Source organism: Rhinolophus sinicus, chromosome 13 (assembly GCF_057876585.1).
Source record: "Rhinolophus sinicus isolate RSI-liver-muscle chromosome 13, RSI-T2T, whole genome shotgun sequence".
NCBI lineage: Eukaryota > Metazoa > Chordata > Mammalia > Chiroptera > Rhinolophidae > Rhinolophus > Rhinolophus sinicus.
In genome coordinates, this window is record NC_142513.1 from 52529749 (window position 1) to 52546033 (window position 16285).

Genomic DNA, 16285 nt, shown 5'->3' on the forward strand with positions numbered 1-16285 from the left:
ATTACATATTCCTTGTAGGAAACATATGACTTGTATCCATTTGGGTATTTACGTTGAAAGGGAGGTTTAATTTACTCCGGTCAGTGCCTCCCAGTACGGGCCCACTGAGTGCCCAGCAGACATACTAAGTCAGTCCCGGGCAGATTCTGGTCAAGCATGAACACTCAGGACGCTTTATAAAGTGGCCCCTGTTACTTGGGGACAAAAGCAGATAATGCTCTCTCAACGAGTGATACAGCTTAAGCTTACTTACTCATCCCAACCACATTTCTTCATGGGATGCTAAAAACTGATTATCTTGGGGAAACTGAGCCCACTGTAAAAACAGCCTCAGAAATCCCAGGGCTGAGCCTGGCCTCCTGACAGCATGCATAGACAAAAGGATCTTCCCAGCAGTAACATTTTGTTTTGTGGTATTGATTTCCCTTAAGTCTAGAACAATTTAAGTCACAGTATTACGAAAAAACAAAACAAAGCAACCAAACTAGCAACTTACAGCATCAATGGAATCATTTTATTAACAAAAGGAACCCATAGGGTTCAAACTAGAATACAAAATGCAATCTTTTTTTTTTTTTTTCCAGTGGGTTAAATTGTTACATTTTTAATAATAAAAATAAAAAGGTTTTCATAGTTAACTTATCAAAAACATAACCCCTGCCTACTGAGTTTCTTACTGTGCAAAACAAAAAACATAAAAAGTGAAGTTCTGACCCCGGAAGGGTTTTGTGTGCCAAAAGCTGTACATTTTCAATTTCAAAATTTTTGCATCAAAAAGAAAATTCTAAGGCCACAGTTTCTTTGCAAACTAAACAAGAGGGAGATATATGAGCAAATACAGCAACTAAATTTTAATCTTCATCTCCAAGTATTGTCTGTCCCAATGTAGGATTTTCTACATTTATAAAATCATTTCTTGATTAAAACGTATGCAGTTTCAACCCACTGCTTAAGATCAGATACACTGATATCCATTCAGTAAGGCAAGTCGCACTTTTTAGCTATTCTGTTAAGTGCTACAACATCAGCTTTCCTTCAGTTTTGTGGGCACACGTCATGAATTCCCTAGTAAAAAAGGTGATATCCCCGTGAAAGATTCTAGTAAGTAGTTGCTTTTCTACCTGAAGCCAACAATGAGACTTTCCTTCCTCCATTACTGTTTCATTTCTTCACTTTGTTTTGGTATCATGGAGATGGACAAAGTCTCAACAAAGCATGTAAACTGCAAATGAAAAGTCAACTAAAATAGTGGAAAAGGGTCTTTTTGGAAGTAAAACGAAAACTGTTCGAACAGTTAAATACACATATCAGTTTAAAAACACACGCACAAACAAACCAAGGCAACATAAAAAAACCAAAGCAGGGAGCAGAGTTTTGTGACAACTTCCGTCCCAGGATTGCTGGTATAAACAACAGTTTCACAGTGTGATTTTAAACAGTGGCTTACACTGCAAGAAACGCATGCGATGCTTACATGATTACAGACGTCTGTCCAGGCAGGTGAAAACCATACATTTACCTAATGTTTACAGAAAAACCCCTGATCAAGTGGCCAACTAATTTTTAAATGGAAAATTTAACCTCAGAAGAATTTTTCCACTTCTCACTAAATATACTGATCGAAAGAAAGCTGTTCTGCGTAGAATAAAGTACAGTGTTCTGCGTGGAAGCACCAGGGTTTCTAGATGCGTCCCTTAGGACATGGAGCAAACCAAAGCCCTTGTCTGGTCCAAAATCTCCATCGTGGGAATTGCTGCCTCCCTTCCCCAGCACGGAAATGCTCTCAGCTCACAAAACCAACAGATATGAAGAAAAGCAAGGGAACGTGTGACCATGAGTAGGAGGGGGGAACCGTAAAAACACTCCTCAGACTTTTAGCAGCAACACAATCTTGTTGGTCGGAATATCCTGAGGTTAAAGGATAATAAAATATTGCACCAAAACAATAAACAAAATCACAGTTTAAATATAATTACTAAGGAATTGGATTAACAGGGTACAAGGCAGTGACTGCCCCCAGCAGACGTAAATCTCCTGCTAGGAAAGAAGTTCATTTACGAAACCGCTGTTTTTGATTTTGCATTTCCTTTGAGCGACCCTTTGGTTACATATATTAACTTCCAGCTAGTGCTGAGCGTATAGTTCAATGTCTGGTGGAGCGAGGGGGAGATGAGATGCCACTGCAAAGTAGCAGATACTTCAAAGGAGACGTATGAGGCCGAGTTTTAAAACAAATCTGATCACTCACTAGAGGTAGGTTAGGAAAAGGCCTTTTTTGTTGTTTGACTTTTTTTCCCTGTGTGCCTATCGGGGCATCCTGAGAATGCAAACTTCCCCTCCATCTTTTCCTAATATGCTCTTAGGTAAATGAGACATGAGGAAAATCAAACATGTATCCTGTTAAAGCACTTAAGGGGGTTCAAAGCACAAATGTGTTTCCATAGTGAAATCCACCTTTCCCTTTAGGACTGACAAACCTGGCCAGGGACTTTTGCTTGGTTTCATAACACTGCCACCAGTTCATAAACGGAATTTGAAAGTACCATCGAAAGAGTGAAAACAGAATCGCTGCATTAGGACCCCATAAGGCAGTGGTCTGAGAAAGACTTGTTTCGAGGACCACAGTCCTATGGGACATGGGACAAACCACGAAGACCCTGGCAGCCAGCGTCTCACGTGGTGCTCAGATAGGCCTTTTCCTATGCATGCACAGCCTCTGCCGCTACCTGCTCCAAAATAGGTCTCCTTCCAGTGAGTCCGCCACAGCCAGAGCTTAGGACACCTCTGTTCCACTCCAAGAGACTTTTCAAAGCCCCACTCACAGTGTTCCCACGGGGGACACAGACTCCTCTCTCTTGGGGCAGCAGGGCACCCTTCACTTCTCTGTCACCTTCAGGCCTTCCACTGCGTTCTGTGACTTCTCACCCCTTCCTCCTGTTCTTTAAAGGGGACATGTGGCCACAGCAGAGACTGGCGGCCCACTGGAAAGTTCACAGAGTAATTTCTTGGTGCTGATGTTCATTTACGTTCTTAAGTGACTGTGGCCTCCCTTTTCCCCAAAGGCAGGGGAAACAACAGCCACTCTAGTTGGATGAGGGTCACAGTGATTTCTGAAACTCGTTCAGAGAATGAAGGAGACGGGCTGGCTGCCTTCTGTGTTAGCAGGGTGTGGATCAACCTGCAAAGGAGAGCAGAGCACGGTTACCGTCGCATTCTCCAAAGTGCGTCTCGTCCCTCTTTCTAATTGCACAGCGGTTATAAGCCAAGGCGCCATAAGTCCCGGTTAGGCTGCTTCCGTTCTCAGTATCCCAGGCCACGTTTAACACCTTAAAGGCAGGCCTGGTCTGTGATGGCCCGCTATAGGCCACAAGGAAAATGCTACAGAAGGTGGCCCATGAGGCAGTGAGAATCTTCCATCACCGTAAAAACCGTGTGCCCCCTACTAGCCGGGAAGTAGCAACAGACGCTTACAAAGTAGTGTTTACAAACAGCACAATGAAAGTCTACTTGGGTTTACCTCTGAATAAAGAGGTGGGGGTTGGAACCGGAATTCCTGAATGCAGGCAAACATGGGACAGCATGCTTCTCCCTCATGGCTGGGGGGCTGAGGGCAAGGAGGGCCGTGTCTGGAGAATTCTTCCTCTGACACTACATCTGCATAATTTGGCGGAGCTGAAACAGAAATGGAGTTGGAGCTAAGAAATCCACACAAACTCTAATTACATTATTCTCTTCCGAACTCTTACATAAACAAGACAGTTACCTAAATTTGAATATAAAACGATGGTGTTTTTCCCTCTAATCAGCAAGTTTTTGTGCCCATTACAACCAAAAATATTTAATAGAGTCTGCTTTTATTAAACTAACATTGATTATATTCTACCCTTTTGAGACGTGTGTTACAGTGTAGGTTAAAAAAAATCATTGAAATGTGGCTACAGAAAATATAATATATAACACTCTGTACTTTAATTCTATTTTTTACTGTTGTACGAATATAAATCGGAAATATAGATTTTAATCCTGGATCTGGCCTCTGTAGCTTTGTGTCCTGGATAAACTAACCTCTCACAGTCCCTTCCAAGAATAACGTGTGACTTTTCAGAAGCAGGAAGAGGAAGTCGAGTTGCAGTGGCAGGATTAAACAGCACTTGCACTCTTACTATCTGACCTCTCCTGCTGTAGGTACTTGATGTACAAACGTCCTTCTAAAAGCACCTCAACACATTTTACCTTCAGGCTGTTCTGGCAGAATCTGCGTCAGCCAGCTCATATCCATGCTGAACTGGCTGGCAACGCTGGCGTTCCTGCTGCCAAAACCATTGTATGGAACTGTGCCAATCACCAAAGGCAGCTCAAGCATCAATTTTTTAGCACCAGGAATGTGAATGTATACCTATTATACCAAAAAAAAAAAAAAAAAAAAAGAGAGCGAGAGAGAGAAAGAGAAAGGCACACCAAAAAGTTAAACCTGATAGTAAGTAGGGCTAGTTAATTTATTTTCTCATAGAAACAAGTGCCTTTGTCACCTGCCACACCTCCCCCCAACACAACTGTACACTGTCCTGACCAAACAAAATGAAGAACAAGAAAGAGCACGCAAAATACAGTGAGCGCTCTGTGACTGGGAACTGCATTGTTCCTGCATTGTACTTCATTGTTCGTGAGCACAACTTCCTTAACGGCAACAGAAAATTAAGTACATGTTCTCCATACACAAGCACGCTTCATGCACCTTCCTTTTTATGTTATTTAATTAAATCCTGGAGGGGGATAGTTTTTGATTAAAAAACAAAGGCCCGTTTTCATCTATTCCACAATTTGTTATAATGCTGCTGACCTCAAAACCCACTGCTAGGTCTGACACGTACACATGCACAGTGACAGGCTATCTATCAGTGGTTGCTCCATTCTACATACTTTTAGTTTCAGAAAGAGCTCTGCTTACAGCTAAGGAGTAGTCTACTCGGATAATGCAGCAGTCCAGGATGGACGGAGTGACCGGCGGGATTTTCAGCATCTTCCCGTTCCAGACGTCCGTGCTCCCAGAGGCGATGTGATTCCCTCGCACGTTGGCGACCATGTGCCGGACGGTCTTGGTGTTTCCGCTGGCCAAGTATGTCTGCGTCTGGAAAATAGCGGCTTTGGGAACAATCAGACGAGAGGAACAATTCTCTATTTCTGCGTAGATTGGGATAGCTTCTCCTAAAAAGAAAATGAAAACACCTTCAGAGCCTTTCCAGAAAGTTCTCACCCCAGTGGACTACAGCTGTGACCAACTAAAGCAGACACGTTTGCAACATGACTTTAGCAAATTGGGAAGCCCTGATGGAAAACGTATATTGTACATTTGAGCTGGAGGCATGAAAATTCACGGCAGGCTGTGGTGGAGGCTGTTGTCTAACCATTACATTATTCCTCTTTCCAGTGTGGCAATGTTAGGTACCAGTTCTAACGATACGTAAATGACCAGCATCTTTAAAAATTAAGATAAGACATACAAATCAACGATTGCCATGTTTAGTACAAAAGACCACTAACAAACTCATTAGTGCCCATCCAATGAAAATCTGCCCAACAGGAGACGTAAGCCTTCACTTCTAAAACAGATGGCAAGGCACAGATAACACAGTGGACGGAGTCGGTGAGTTTAACATCCACATTGTACGCCTGCCGTCATACCATCCCCCATTCACTTCCAACAAGCCAGAACCTGGAGTGGGGGCCACCTCACTGCACAGAGTCGAGCCCCCCCAGGGGTGGTCACACACCAGCCTGACGGTTACGATTGCCAGGGTCCTGCATTCCAGCCCCATCGTTTGTATTCGCAGCATGGAGGCAGGACGCCTGCCCATTGTCACAGGACAGCAGCTCTCCCCTGCGTCCCACTGCTCTGGACACTCTTTGGCAACATGGAAATAAGGTGCTGGCCTTGTCCCACTCTTCTAGTTTTAGTGACAGGACTGAAGTCAGGTATAGGAGGAGTCTTACTGGGGCCTACGGATCCATTCAGAAATACTTACACACCAATTATCTATATTCAAACCACAAAATTTTATTCATGTTTTCAAATAGTATATACTTCATAAATTACATAACACAGTATTTAAAAATCACTTAAATTAGCTCGTAAAATTAATAAATCTTCCATTTGAGCTTTTAAACATTTTGCTTACCATTGCAATATCCCTTTCTTTCAATTTTGACACTCAGCGAAACTGGACCAGAAGTGAAAAACCAACAGCCAACCATTTTCTCTTGAGTTTTCAATACAGGGGTCTTGAAAATTTCAAATAATACAATGACTTTAATTAAACAAGTCTAGAAAATTCACAAAACTTAAAATTATGTTACTCTTCATTAAGTAGTTGTAAATATTTGTAACTGTCTTCCAAAAACCAAATCAAGCTTTCTTAGCCTCATATGACATATTAGGTAAAATACTTAGTGAGACACAAAGCATTCAGAATTATTCCCCTTTTAGGAAAACTAAGGTGAGTTTTCAGACTCCAATGAGTGCAATACATATAGTCATGGCGTTTCTGGGAAATGATTTACCATCCCTTAAAAAAGCAATCAAAATCTGTATAGTACCTGTTAACATGATGGGACTAATTTTTAAAGGACTTTATATGTAGATCAGGTAAAAGGAGAAAATATACAAAAATCAGTCATCAGAATGTTCTCCGTGTCTTGACATTTAAAAATGTGGAATGAGTAAACAGCCTTTTTCCTTACTTCAAAATGCATTATTAGGCAGAAATTTCAAGTGTCTTTAACTTGGAATGGTTTTTGGGTTTTTGTGTAATGACAGCAAAACATACCCAGTGTAATAGTGGATCCAAAAAATTACTGAACTCACCATCCCACTATCTATTCTATGTTATCAGAAGACACGACACAAGATTTCAAATGCTTAGTTTACAAGATGCACAAACTACGTGTTCATTGTAAAACTCAGTTACAATATCTCTTTCTTTATAGAAAGAACAGTAAAGGATAAATAGTATCTCTTTTTCGGGCAAGAAATAAAATCTTTTAAAATCGTTTGCCACAATGGCTCCATAAATAGTTTAGAAATAGGTAACCTCCCAATTCTAAGTAGTTTTTAAAAATACAAGACACTTAACTTTGTCAATGTACAAAAAATGTGTTAAGTGGGTGGTAAGTCAACTATAAACCAGGTCAGCTGGATGCTGGTTATTTTATGATTTGGGCCACAAGGGACCATGCAAAGAGGGCATATTTGTAATATTTTCACCATCTAAAGGTGGACATTAAATTCTCCTTCATTTTCATGTTTTAGAAGAGAGTTACACAAATTTTAACTGCTAGCTTTCCCCCTTATCTTTAAAAGCACTGGCTAGAAAAAGAAACCTGCAATACTGAAAATACATCTTTGTAACATCAGTATCATGACAGAAAATTTAAATTACCCCAGTATTTTCTATGAAGTAAAAAAAAAAAAAAAATCATTCATTCATATTTAAATGAAGAACCATTAGGTCCCAGTAGCTATCATGAAAAGTACGAGGTATAATTTTATATTATTTTGATAATACGGGTTTAGATAAAAGACTCGCGCTCATTAGCTCCCATCTTGCCCATTCTGTTGTTACTTATAGCCCAGTCTTCCTTATCCGTCTGCAGTATTCCCGGTGCTTATTAGAAGTTCAATGCTTTAATGTGGCCAAATCTGTCATAAGGAAATGATAAGTGAAAAGACCCCTGCGGCAGCTGCACGCACTTACTTAATGTCAGAAAATGACATGGAAGGATCCATAGCATAATGGCCCGGCTTCAATGACAGCCTGAGCGTGATTAATACTCTTCCATAATTACTGTTCCTCAAGCTGCTATTACTGGCGCGTTTAGAATGCCACAGCCCTGCGACAGCGGCCTCTCTAGTAAAAGGCACTGCTCTCTGTGTGTGCGTTATTATTATTAAGCCCTATTAATGCGTTTCAAGCCTCTATAACTTTTTGGCAAAAGCAACCCTGAACAACAGGGACATAATCAGTAGTATTAACACACACAATTTGTAATTTGCTCAACCTAGAATCCCATGTTTATAGTGAATGCCTGTGGGTTACAAGATTGGCTCAGAAAGTGACAGGACAGACCAGCACTAAACTGGCTACATGTGGACGCGGCTGTTGAAAGGAAGGAGGAAGGAGGCAGACGGGAAGGAAGGAACTTACTAGTAACGCTGGTGTGTTGACATCCATGTGACTGAGCACCTGGATTTCCCGCCTGACACTCTGATCAGGAGCCCTGGGTCGTTCCAAAACCGCGCGCACACAGTACTGAATGCTTCCGTATTTCCCGGTGAATGACGTCACCAAAGGTCTGACATAAGCCAAAGAAACGAACTCATAAGTTTGTATTTCGGTTAAACAAACCCAGCAAAGCTGGTTAACAGATTGGTTTTGGTTAAAAGAAAAGGGTGTGAGCAGGGCAGGTCCATTGAGGGCCCATTCAGGATGAGCGTGCAGACCTGGGGGTCCACAGTACCTGGGACCCACCCACGGGGATGGGTATGCGGCAGGCAGAGTACTTTCACTTACTCAGATGGAAGTTGAAAGCTAAACGGAAATTCATGTTTTCCAGGCTGTAATAAGAGGATGCCTTCACCTAAAAAAGAGAATAGATTTTGTTTTAACTAAGGTTAGTGTTAGGTCAACAAGTTTCACCATCAAAGTCAGATTTTTTTTAAAGGGATGTTTACGGCCACATATACTCCAGAAGTTCATTCAACTGAGATGTAGAGAGTTAGTTTGAATCAGTTTGTACCAAGTTTAATCCGTTTCAAACTATTAAGTTTGTGAACTTTCCACCATGTAAGCGCAGGATGGAAAATTCGAGAACTTGATTGTTTGAACTTGTGTGTGTGTATGTGTGTGTGTCTGTATGTGTACGTATGGCTTCTATCTTTAAATAGACACTTACGTAAGTAATTACCATAAAATGTCAGAGCCCAGAGCTCCCATATACATAAGTATGTGTGCACACATGTATATATAGTATATATGTATGTATATACACACACACATATACGCCAACATTTGTTTACCCTAGTCTTATATCAGCATGACCATACTATTACACTAACATGAAATACCAATAAGAAATTGGTCTAAAACTAATTTAGCCAAAAAAAAAAAAAGATTTATGTTGGGTACACCACAGAAAATCAGACTATGTATTCCTTGGGTAGGGATGGGAAACGAGATGAAAAATGTACTTTAAATATCATGAATATTGAGAATAATACGAAACAGCAAAACCATCAGGACCAATGAGTAAGCAAGAGTCACGCATTTATACTCAGGCCTCCTGATTCCTGGGGTATCTTGGTGGTTCACTTGGGGTATAGAGGGGCTCTGCCAAGCATAGCCATGACCCTGTCCCCGCTCTGGGTCAGCCAGCTCCGTGTTATTTCACACAGAGGCTTACAACGATTGCAGGAAGGCCGAGACACAAGGGGTGGAGCACTGTGCTCGACCAGGGGGTTCTGAGCTCTGACGGATGCACAGAGAGGCGGCGTCATTCCCATCCAAAGCCAGCTCCGGGCTTCGCTGCTGGTCAGGGGGCCCTGCAGAGATGCTTATAACCTCCCCCTTCCGTTCACGCTCATAGATTCCAGTTTAGAACTCAATTCCCTGCAGGGTGGGATGACTGAGGTCCAGGAAGGGCAGCCGACTGAGGACTTGCTCTGAGATTTTGCCTGGTCACTTGATACTAAAGTGAAGGTTTCTACTGCATCCATTCATTTAAAAACTTAAAAGGCCGGTATCATGAGTGCGATGGGATATTTCTTCCCTGAAGTACTAGAGTTCTAAGACCTTAAATAACTCAGTTAACATTTCAACCTTGTACTTTAGAAAATGAGAACATCTTATTGTCCCATTGCATTTTGAATCTATCCTCTATGTTCAACGTAGAAAATACTGGTGGGAAATACAAAGCATTGGCCATTAAGGTCATTCAAATAGAAGTACTGCGCAGGTCGCAGCGATGTGAGACCACATTAAGTGACAGTGACGACAGTGATGGAGCGCGTCCCTGGGGCTCGGGTGCCCAGGAGCTGCCTGTGTGCTTCGGCAGTGTCGCAGGCCTGTCGCACCCGTGTCCCAGTGGCACTGGAAGGCAGGGAAGCCGCTCCCCTTTATGGCCAGCAAGGGAGAGGCCCAAGGCGACCCTGAGAGCTGGGTGCAAGGCCTCATTTGTAATCATTAGGTTACTAACTATGACAATGAAAGTACTTTAAAATGTTTCAAATTGTGGATTTCATTTGAGGTCACAATTTACAGTGCTTAGATGTCAGGCACTGCGGGATATAAAGATGAATAACTTCAATCCTCAAACAGACCTGTGGGAGGAAAGGAGGCTAGACACTTGTGCACAGGTAATGACCATAGATGGAGCGCTGGATGGAACCCGGGGACTGGGGCCTGGGCCGGGCACTTTGAGGACCACGCCCACAGTGGATGTCAGTCAGGGTTGGCATGGAGATGAGTGGGCGGGGGCTTAGATGAAGGGAGCAGCACGAGGCAGGGCAGCATAGAAGAAGGGTGTGGGGAACAGAGTGGCCCAGGATATTGAAGGAGGATAAGAGAGAGATGAAGTTCCCTCTTCATAGAGAAAACAAATCAGTACAGGCAATGTAATATTTAGAATGAGACTCTGAATCACCTCAAAACACAAATAGGAAAGAAAAACTGAGAAAGTTGGGTTATCGTGTTTGGAATCAAATCTTTGTTTTCTTTCTTTTCTCTTTCTCATTTCTGTAGTTAGAATTAAGATGGTCCCCAAGCTGCATCGCCTGCCCTTTTCCTGATGCCCTGAGGACTGCCATGGCACAGGGAGATGTTTCCTTTGCTAATAGTCTTATAACCAGAGCTTATAACTCAGGCACCTGTGAGCTGTGGGAGCTTGAAGAGCATCACAGTTAGAGACGAGGGCTCAGGAAGAATGGGGGTCCACACAAGGTGATGTGCTGGTGGGCTGCCCCAAACTGAAGCCATTCTCTGGTCTGTCTCGTCTGTACCACCATTCTTCAATGCAAGTAGAAGAAAATCACAATGGCAGCACATAGATTAGATTAGCAATTCCAAAGAATTACCTGGGGAGATACTTTGAAAATAGATCCCATAGCCACACTTCCTGAAAATCTGCAAACTGTAACCATGTCTTCAGGTGACTGATACTCAGCTAGGTTTTGGAATTGAATGACCCTGAAAATCTATGACTGTGTGAAGTCCTAGCTTCTTCCAAGCTACAGATACCAGGAGTAATCTCTTTTTTTCCGTCTATGAAACCTACTAAAATAGACTGTGATTTTTAAGTAAAACATAATTTTTGCCAGTATTTGTTATGGCACATTCTGAAACAAGCTAAAGATACTCAAGTCGTCTGTGTTTAGACATTCCATTCCATCAGAATCACTGTTAGCCCAGATTTTACCAAAGCAATTTCTCTCTCTCTCTGTCTCTCTGTCTCTGTCTCTCTGTCTCTGTCTCTCTCTCTCTCTCTCCCTCCCCTTCCCTCCCTCCCTCCCTCCCTCCCTCCCCTAAGCAGGTCTAACTGCTATTCTTACTTCTCTTCAGTAGTTATGGGCCCAGAGACAGAGTCTTGGAGCAAAACTAATTTAGTTCTCTCTTCCATGGCCCTTGACTCCAGTCAGCCATCTTGAAACTGCGTTCTCTGTTACACTGTGGGAGGCATGTATGGGCTGACTGATCCCGGAAACCAGACTGATGAAAAGGCACAAAAGCAGGTGACAACTGTCACCTCACACAGGGCACATGTTAATACAAAAGAGAGCTTTGGTTCCAAATGTGTTTTTCGTCACTACAGTTTCTGGGATCACTCAATTCTCACTTTCAGGATTTAACTGTGGACAGCTTACTTCTCCACAGGACAAGGCAAAACTGCACATTCTCTTGATTTTGTATAAGACACAGCAAGGGTTAAACAGACATAATGCATTTTACGTGTGTGTGATCTATACTATTATTTTATAGATAAAAGCTGAAGCCGATGAGGCAGAAAAGTAAAATAGCTTCTACCAACTGAAGGACGACGCAGTGTTCCTAGTAATTTTATGACTAATGGAAATCAGCATTTACCCTTAATATTAATGGAATACCCAATTTGCGGGTTCCCACATGGGGTCTTCTGGAAAAGCCTACACTATTAACAGGACTTCACAAGAGTGAATAGGAAAGGGTCATCTTTGTTCCAGAAACTCTTACCATGCCCAGAACCCACTCGCTCTAAAAGTGTATGGGGGGGGGGGGAGTGGAGGGGGGTAAGAGGTGAAGAGGAAACAAAAGCAGCGAAGAATAAAGACAAAGGCTATAAAGGTGGAGGCAGAACTCTTAAGTTACCCCGCTCTTCAGAAGAGGGAAAGCAAGTATGATGGTCAAGAAACGCTTCCTTTGAACTCCCACCTCTCAGGAACACCTTCCCTATCCCAAGATTGACGTTTTGCTAACTCATTATTAACCAAGGACGCATGTCTAGGTCCAGGATGGGAAGGGGGAAGGGGAGACCCATAAAACGCTGGGCACGTAGCATGGAACCGCACAGACTGCTGCTGCCCTCCATTCCTCAGGCCGAAAGGGACAGGACCAGCTCTCAGATGCTCAATTCCTGACTGCTCATCACAGGTTTCCATGACAACGGCTCATTCCCAGAGGAAGGTCGTTGGGTGCTTGGGCGCCAGGTAGAGGTCTGCGCCCGCCTCACACCATCTCCCAGGTGCTGTGAGGTGGGGGTGCGGGGGGCACAGGTATTGCGACGTGCGCATCACTGGCGACCAGACTAGCACAGACCACCCCGAGGGAGGACCCCACCCCCAGAAGCCCGCCCGGCACACCCGGCACGTGGACATCTGCCAGCGCCCCCTCCCCGGCCCTCCCTGGAGCCGCCCGCGGCCCGGTGGGGACTCCACGGTCCTCGCTGAGCTCACCGGCCGGGGGCTCGCGCAGCCTCAGGCGCACGTTCAGGTACTCCACCTCCGCGGCGGAGGCCGGGGCTGCGGCGCCAGCGCTCGGGCCCCAAGCAGCAGTGGCGCGGCCGTGGGCCTCCAGGCGCAGCGCTCGCAGGGCCACTGGCTCGGCCGCCTCCAGCAGCACGTGCCCCGCCACTATCTCGCCGCTCGAGTAGCAGCCTTTGCTCTCATCCTCGAACACCAGACCCAGGCTCTTCACACGACCCTCGGAGCCCAGGGCTGCCGCGGACCCTGCCTCGCCGCCCATCCCGCCGGGTGACTCGGCCAAGCCAGAGAGGTCTGCAGCGGCCTGGAGCCGGGGTCGCGAGCAGAGCGACGCCACTGTCACCGGCGGCGGCCACTGTGCTGTGCCCCGAGGAGCCCGAACACGCCGTGGGGCCTGTCGCTTTAACAAACACCACTGGGACTGGAAAGGGGCCGGGACAGCACACCCCCGGCGCGCCCATTGGCCGGTTGGGAGTCCCGCCTGGTGCTGATTGGTTGTAAATGGCCACCGAGTCATTTTATTGGCGCCTTCACGCACCGGCTGGCTCAGGTAGGCAGTGCGTGATCAGGCCGTGGTGACCTATCGGGAGGCGCAGGTGTGCACGTGCACAGGCCGCTTATTGGTTGGGGCAAAGCACAGTCCTGGGACGTTGACCAATAGTGACGTGGTGCGTCCATGTGGACAGATAGTGGGAAACAGTATTTGGGAGGGAGGGGCCGGAACCGGGAATCCCCGGCTTGTCACCGTTCCCATGGGTACCAACGGGGGCGGGGTTTCTGGCAGCGTGGGACTTGTTTGCAGGAGTCACTGAGTTCGTACTAGAACATGAAGCTGGTGCTGAATTGGCTGTAATTATGGTTACATCTGAAATACTTTAGAGGAAATAGATGCCCTGGAAAGTGGAACTCAGCAATTCTTCCAGTAGGAGATTTGGGTGCTCGCGCGGCCCCGGAACCTTAATGGCAAAAGTTGGCCTCTACTCGCCTCCAGGTTCTTGAGTCCCTCTTCTCCGGAGTTTCAGAATTCTCAGCCTAAGAAAGAGCTTCAGACAGGGAAAATTAAGGCTGTGGTTCTCAACAAGCTTTTCCCCCCTAGGGAGTTCTCCTGGCCCGACAGCCTCTCCAAGGTGGGAATGGTTGCACATGGCATTCTTTCCTGTTGTAAATAAGGCCCTGTCATGAATCAGGTCTTTTGTAAACAACACCTGCCACCCAAGTTTCTGCCCCACCCAAAAGGATTTCCTGTTTCAGTATCGTAGTCCAGGAAAATTTCCAGTTGCTTTGATGACTACTTCTCCACGCCAACAGCTCTTTTGTCTGTCCTTGGTTTCATTTTCTTCTTTAGTCTTCCATTCCTTCTAGCATAGCTGTCACTATCTGGCCATCATTTTCTAACCCTTTTAAATTCTTCCATTATAAAAATTCCAAGTTTGTGACCGATCACGGATTGATTAATCTCATACTGAGATTTAAAATCTTTCCTGATGCTGTTTCTTTTCGTTTTTTAAGGATCCCAAACTAACGGTTATTTTACTGTCCTCTTTGAGATTAGATTGTTAATGTGGGATTTTAATAAGGCTTTACAAGTCCCAAGTTTCCTTATCACCTCTCAAAGAAAGTGGAAAGGCCACAAATCCAGCTCTGTGCAAAGTTCAGAAATCACTGTTATTCTCCGACCACTTTATCTAGAATAGCCCCCAACATGCTCTTACTCTGCCCCTTTTCTTGACAACCCAAGTGGACCTTATATAGTTTTGAAACACAGAGCTTATTGTCATCATGTTATTCCCTATAGCACCTAACACAGAACTTAGCAATGTTTGCAATAAGTGCTCAGTAAATGTTGGTTGACTGGATGAATCACCCCTAAGCCATGCAGTATGACTGGTTCTGCTGTCAATGAGCAGAATTCCACCTCTTACTGTACTACCCTTCATCCTCTCTAGGCAGATGTTCCTCTTCCTCTTCCCTCCAAATTAAGTGCCTGGGAAAGGACAGTGCTCCTGAGAGTGGCCAAAAGGCAGAATTGCACCGATGTCATTCTGTGCTGAGAAAGACCAGACTCTCCTCGCTCATTTGTCAGTAATACTTCTAGTCCAGCCAGCAGCATGCTGAGCAGCAAGGCTTAAACAATAAGCACGTCTTATTCACTTAACAAGAAGCCCAGTAGTCCGCTGTCAGGGGTGACCCATTGCACTTCTTTCATCTTCCTCCTCCACCATACTCAGCGTCCTTTCTGGCGTTAGGGGTTACCGCCGCTCTACGTATCCCACAGCAGAATTCAGAAACTAAAGCAAGGGAGTCCACATCCACCCAAAAAAGGGGGAGATTTCTTTAGACTGTCCTTCTCTCCAGAAGAAAATAGATTTTCTAGGTGCCCCAACAGACTTCTTACATGTTCTTGGCCCAAACTAAGTCATGTATGTACTAGTAGGTCATTCAGTGGCAAAAGAAAATGAGATTTTTACAGTCCTCTCAGACCAATGATTCTCCTCTACAGGCTGAACAAAATCAGAGTTCTAACAGCAGAGAAGAGGTTCAAAAGACTGTAGAGTAGGCAGCCTAGGGCCATTTCACAGGATGCCGTGCGTCTGGGTACACTGCTGTAGAGCAGAGCTGCCTCAGCCAGACCTTAAAAAAGGAGGACATTTATACAAACAAAAGCTATTCTGCAACTAGATGGAAGGTGATTTACATGGTGACGCCCCTCATTCATGGATACAACTCAAGGGTGGTGGGGCTGCTGGCCTCCAGCGTCAGCTCCAGAGCTGCACGCTGCTGTGTGGGGCTTACAGTGCGACATTTGGAGGCACTTGGAGAGCAGGCCTCTGCCTCACAGGAAGGCAGAGGGCAGTGGAAAGGGCAGGAGCTCTCGTTCCTGGGGTCAAACCTTACATCTAGCACTCGCCGGGTAACACTGAGAAAGGGGCTCAGCTCTCTGGGCCGCAGATGTGACTGCCTTCCTAGCTGTGTACCTGCCATTTTAAACGAATATTCCATGAAGATGCCTCATGCACAACAAGTGCCCCGTGAATGGCGGGCCTGGTTGTTGGTAAGGTGATGTGCTGGGGAAGGATGTGGATGGCTCACAGGCCTGTTTCTGAGCCCTGCCTCTGCCACTTCCTGATGACACGATGGCAGATGAGCTGTTTGGATTCCCTGAACCTCAGTTTGCTCCAGTCAGGCTCTTCATAACTCAGGGATCCAGTGAGAAGGTGTATGCGTAGTACTCTGTGAACTGTAACATTAGGTGTAATGGGAGCTGGTGATGATGTCATTTCT

General features: G+C 45.0%; 1 protein-coding gene across 1 annotated transcript; it reads right to left on the bottom strand.

The window, feature by feature from the left end:
* Positions 1-492: 492 nt before the first annotated feature.
* Positions 493-13433, bottom strand: ARRDC4 (arrestin domain containing 4). Its single transcript, XM_019726679.3, has 8 exons — positions 12977-13433; positions 8568-8634; positions 8202-8349; positions 6177-6279; positions 4949-5205; positions 4234-4396; positions 3518-3672; positions 493-3178 (listed from the first exon to the last, which is right to left on the bottom strand). The coding sequence occupies exons 1-8, from the start codon at positions 13263-13265 to the stop codon at positions 3122-3124; spliced, it is 1239 nt and encodes a 412-aa protein (XP_019582238.1). The 5' UTR covers positions 13266-13433; the 3' UTR covers positions 493-3121.
* Between the last annotated feature and the right edge of the window lie 2852 nt (positions 13434-16285).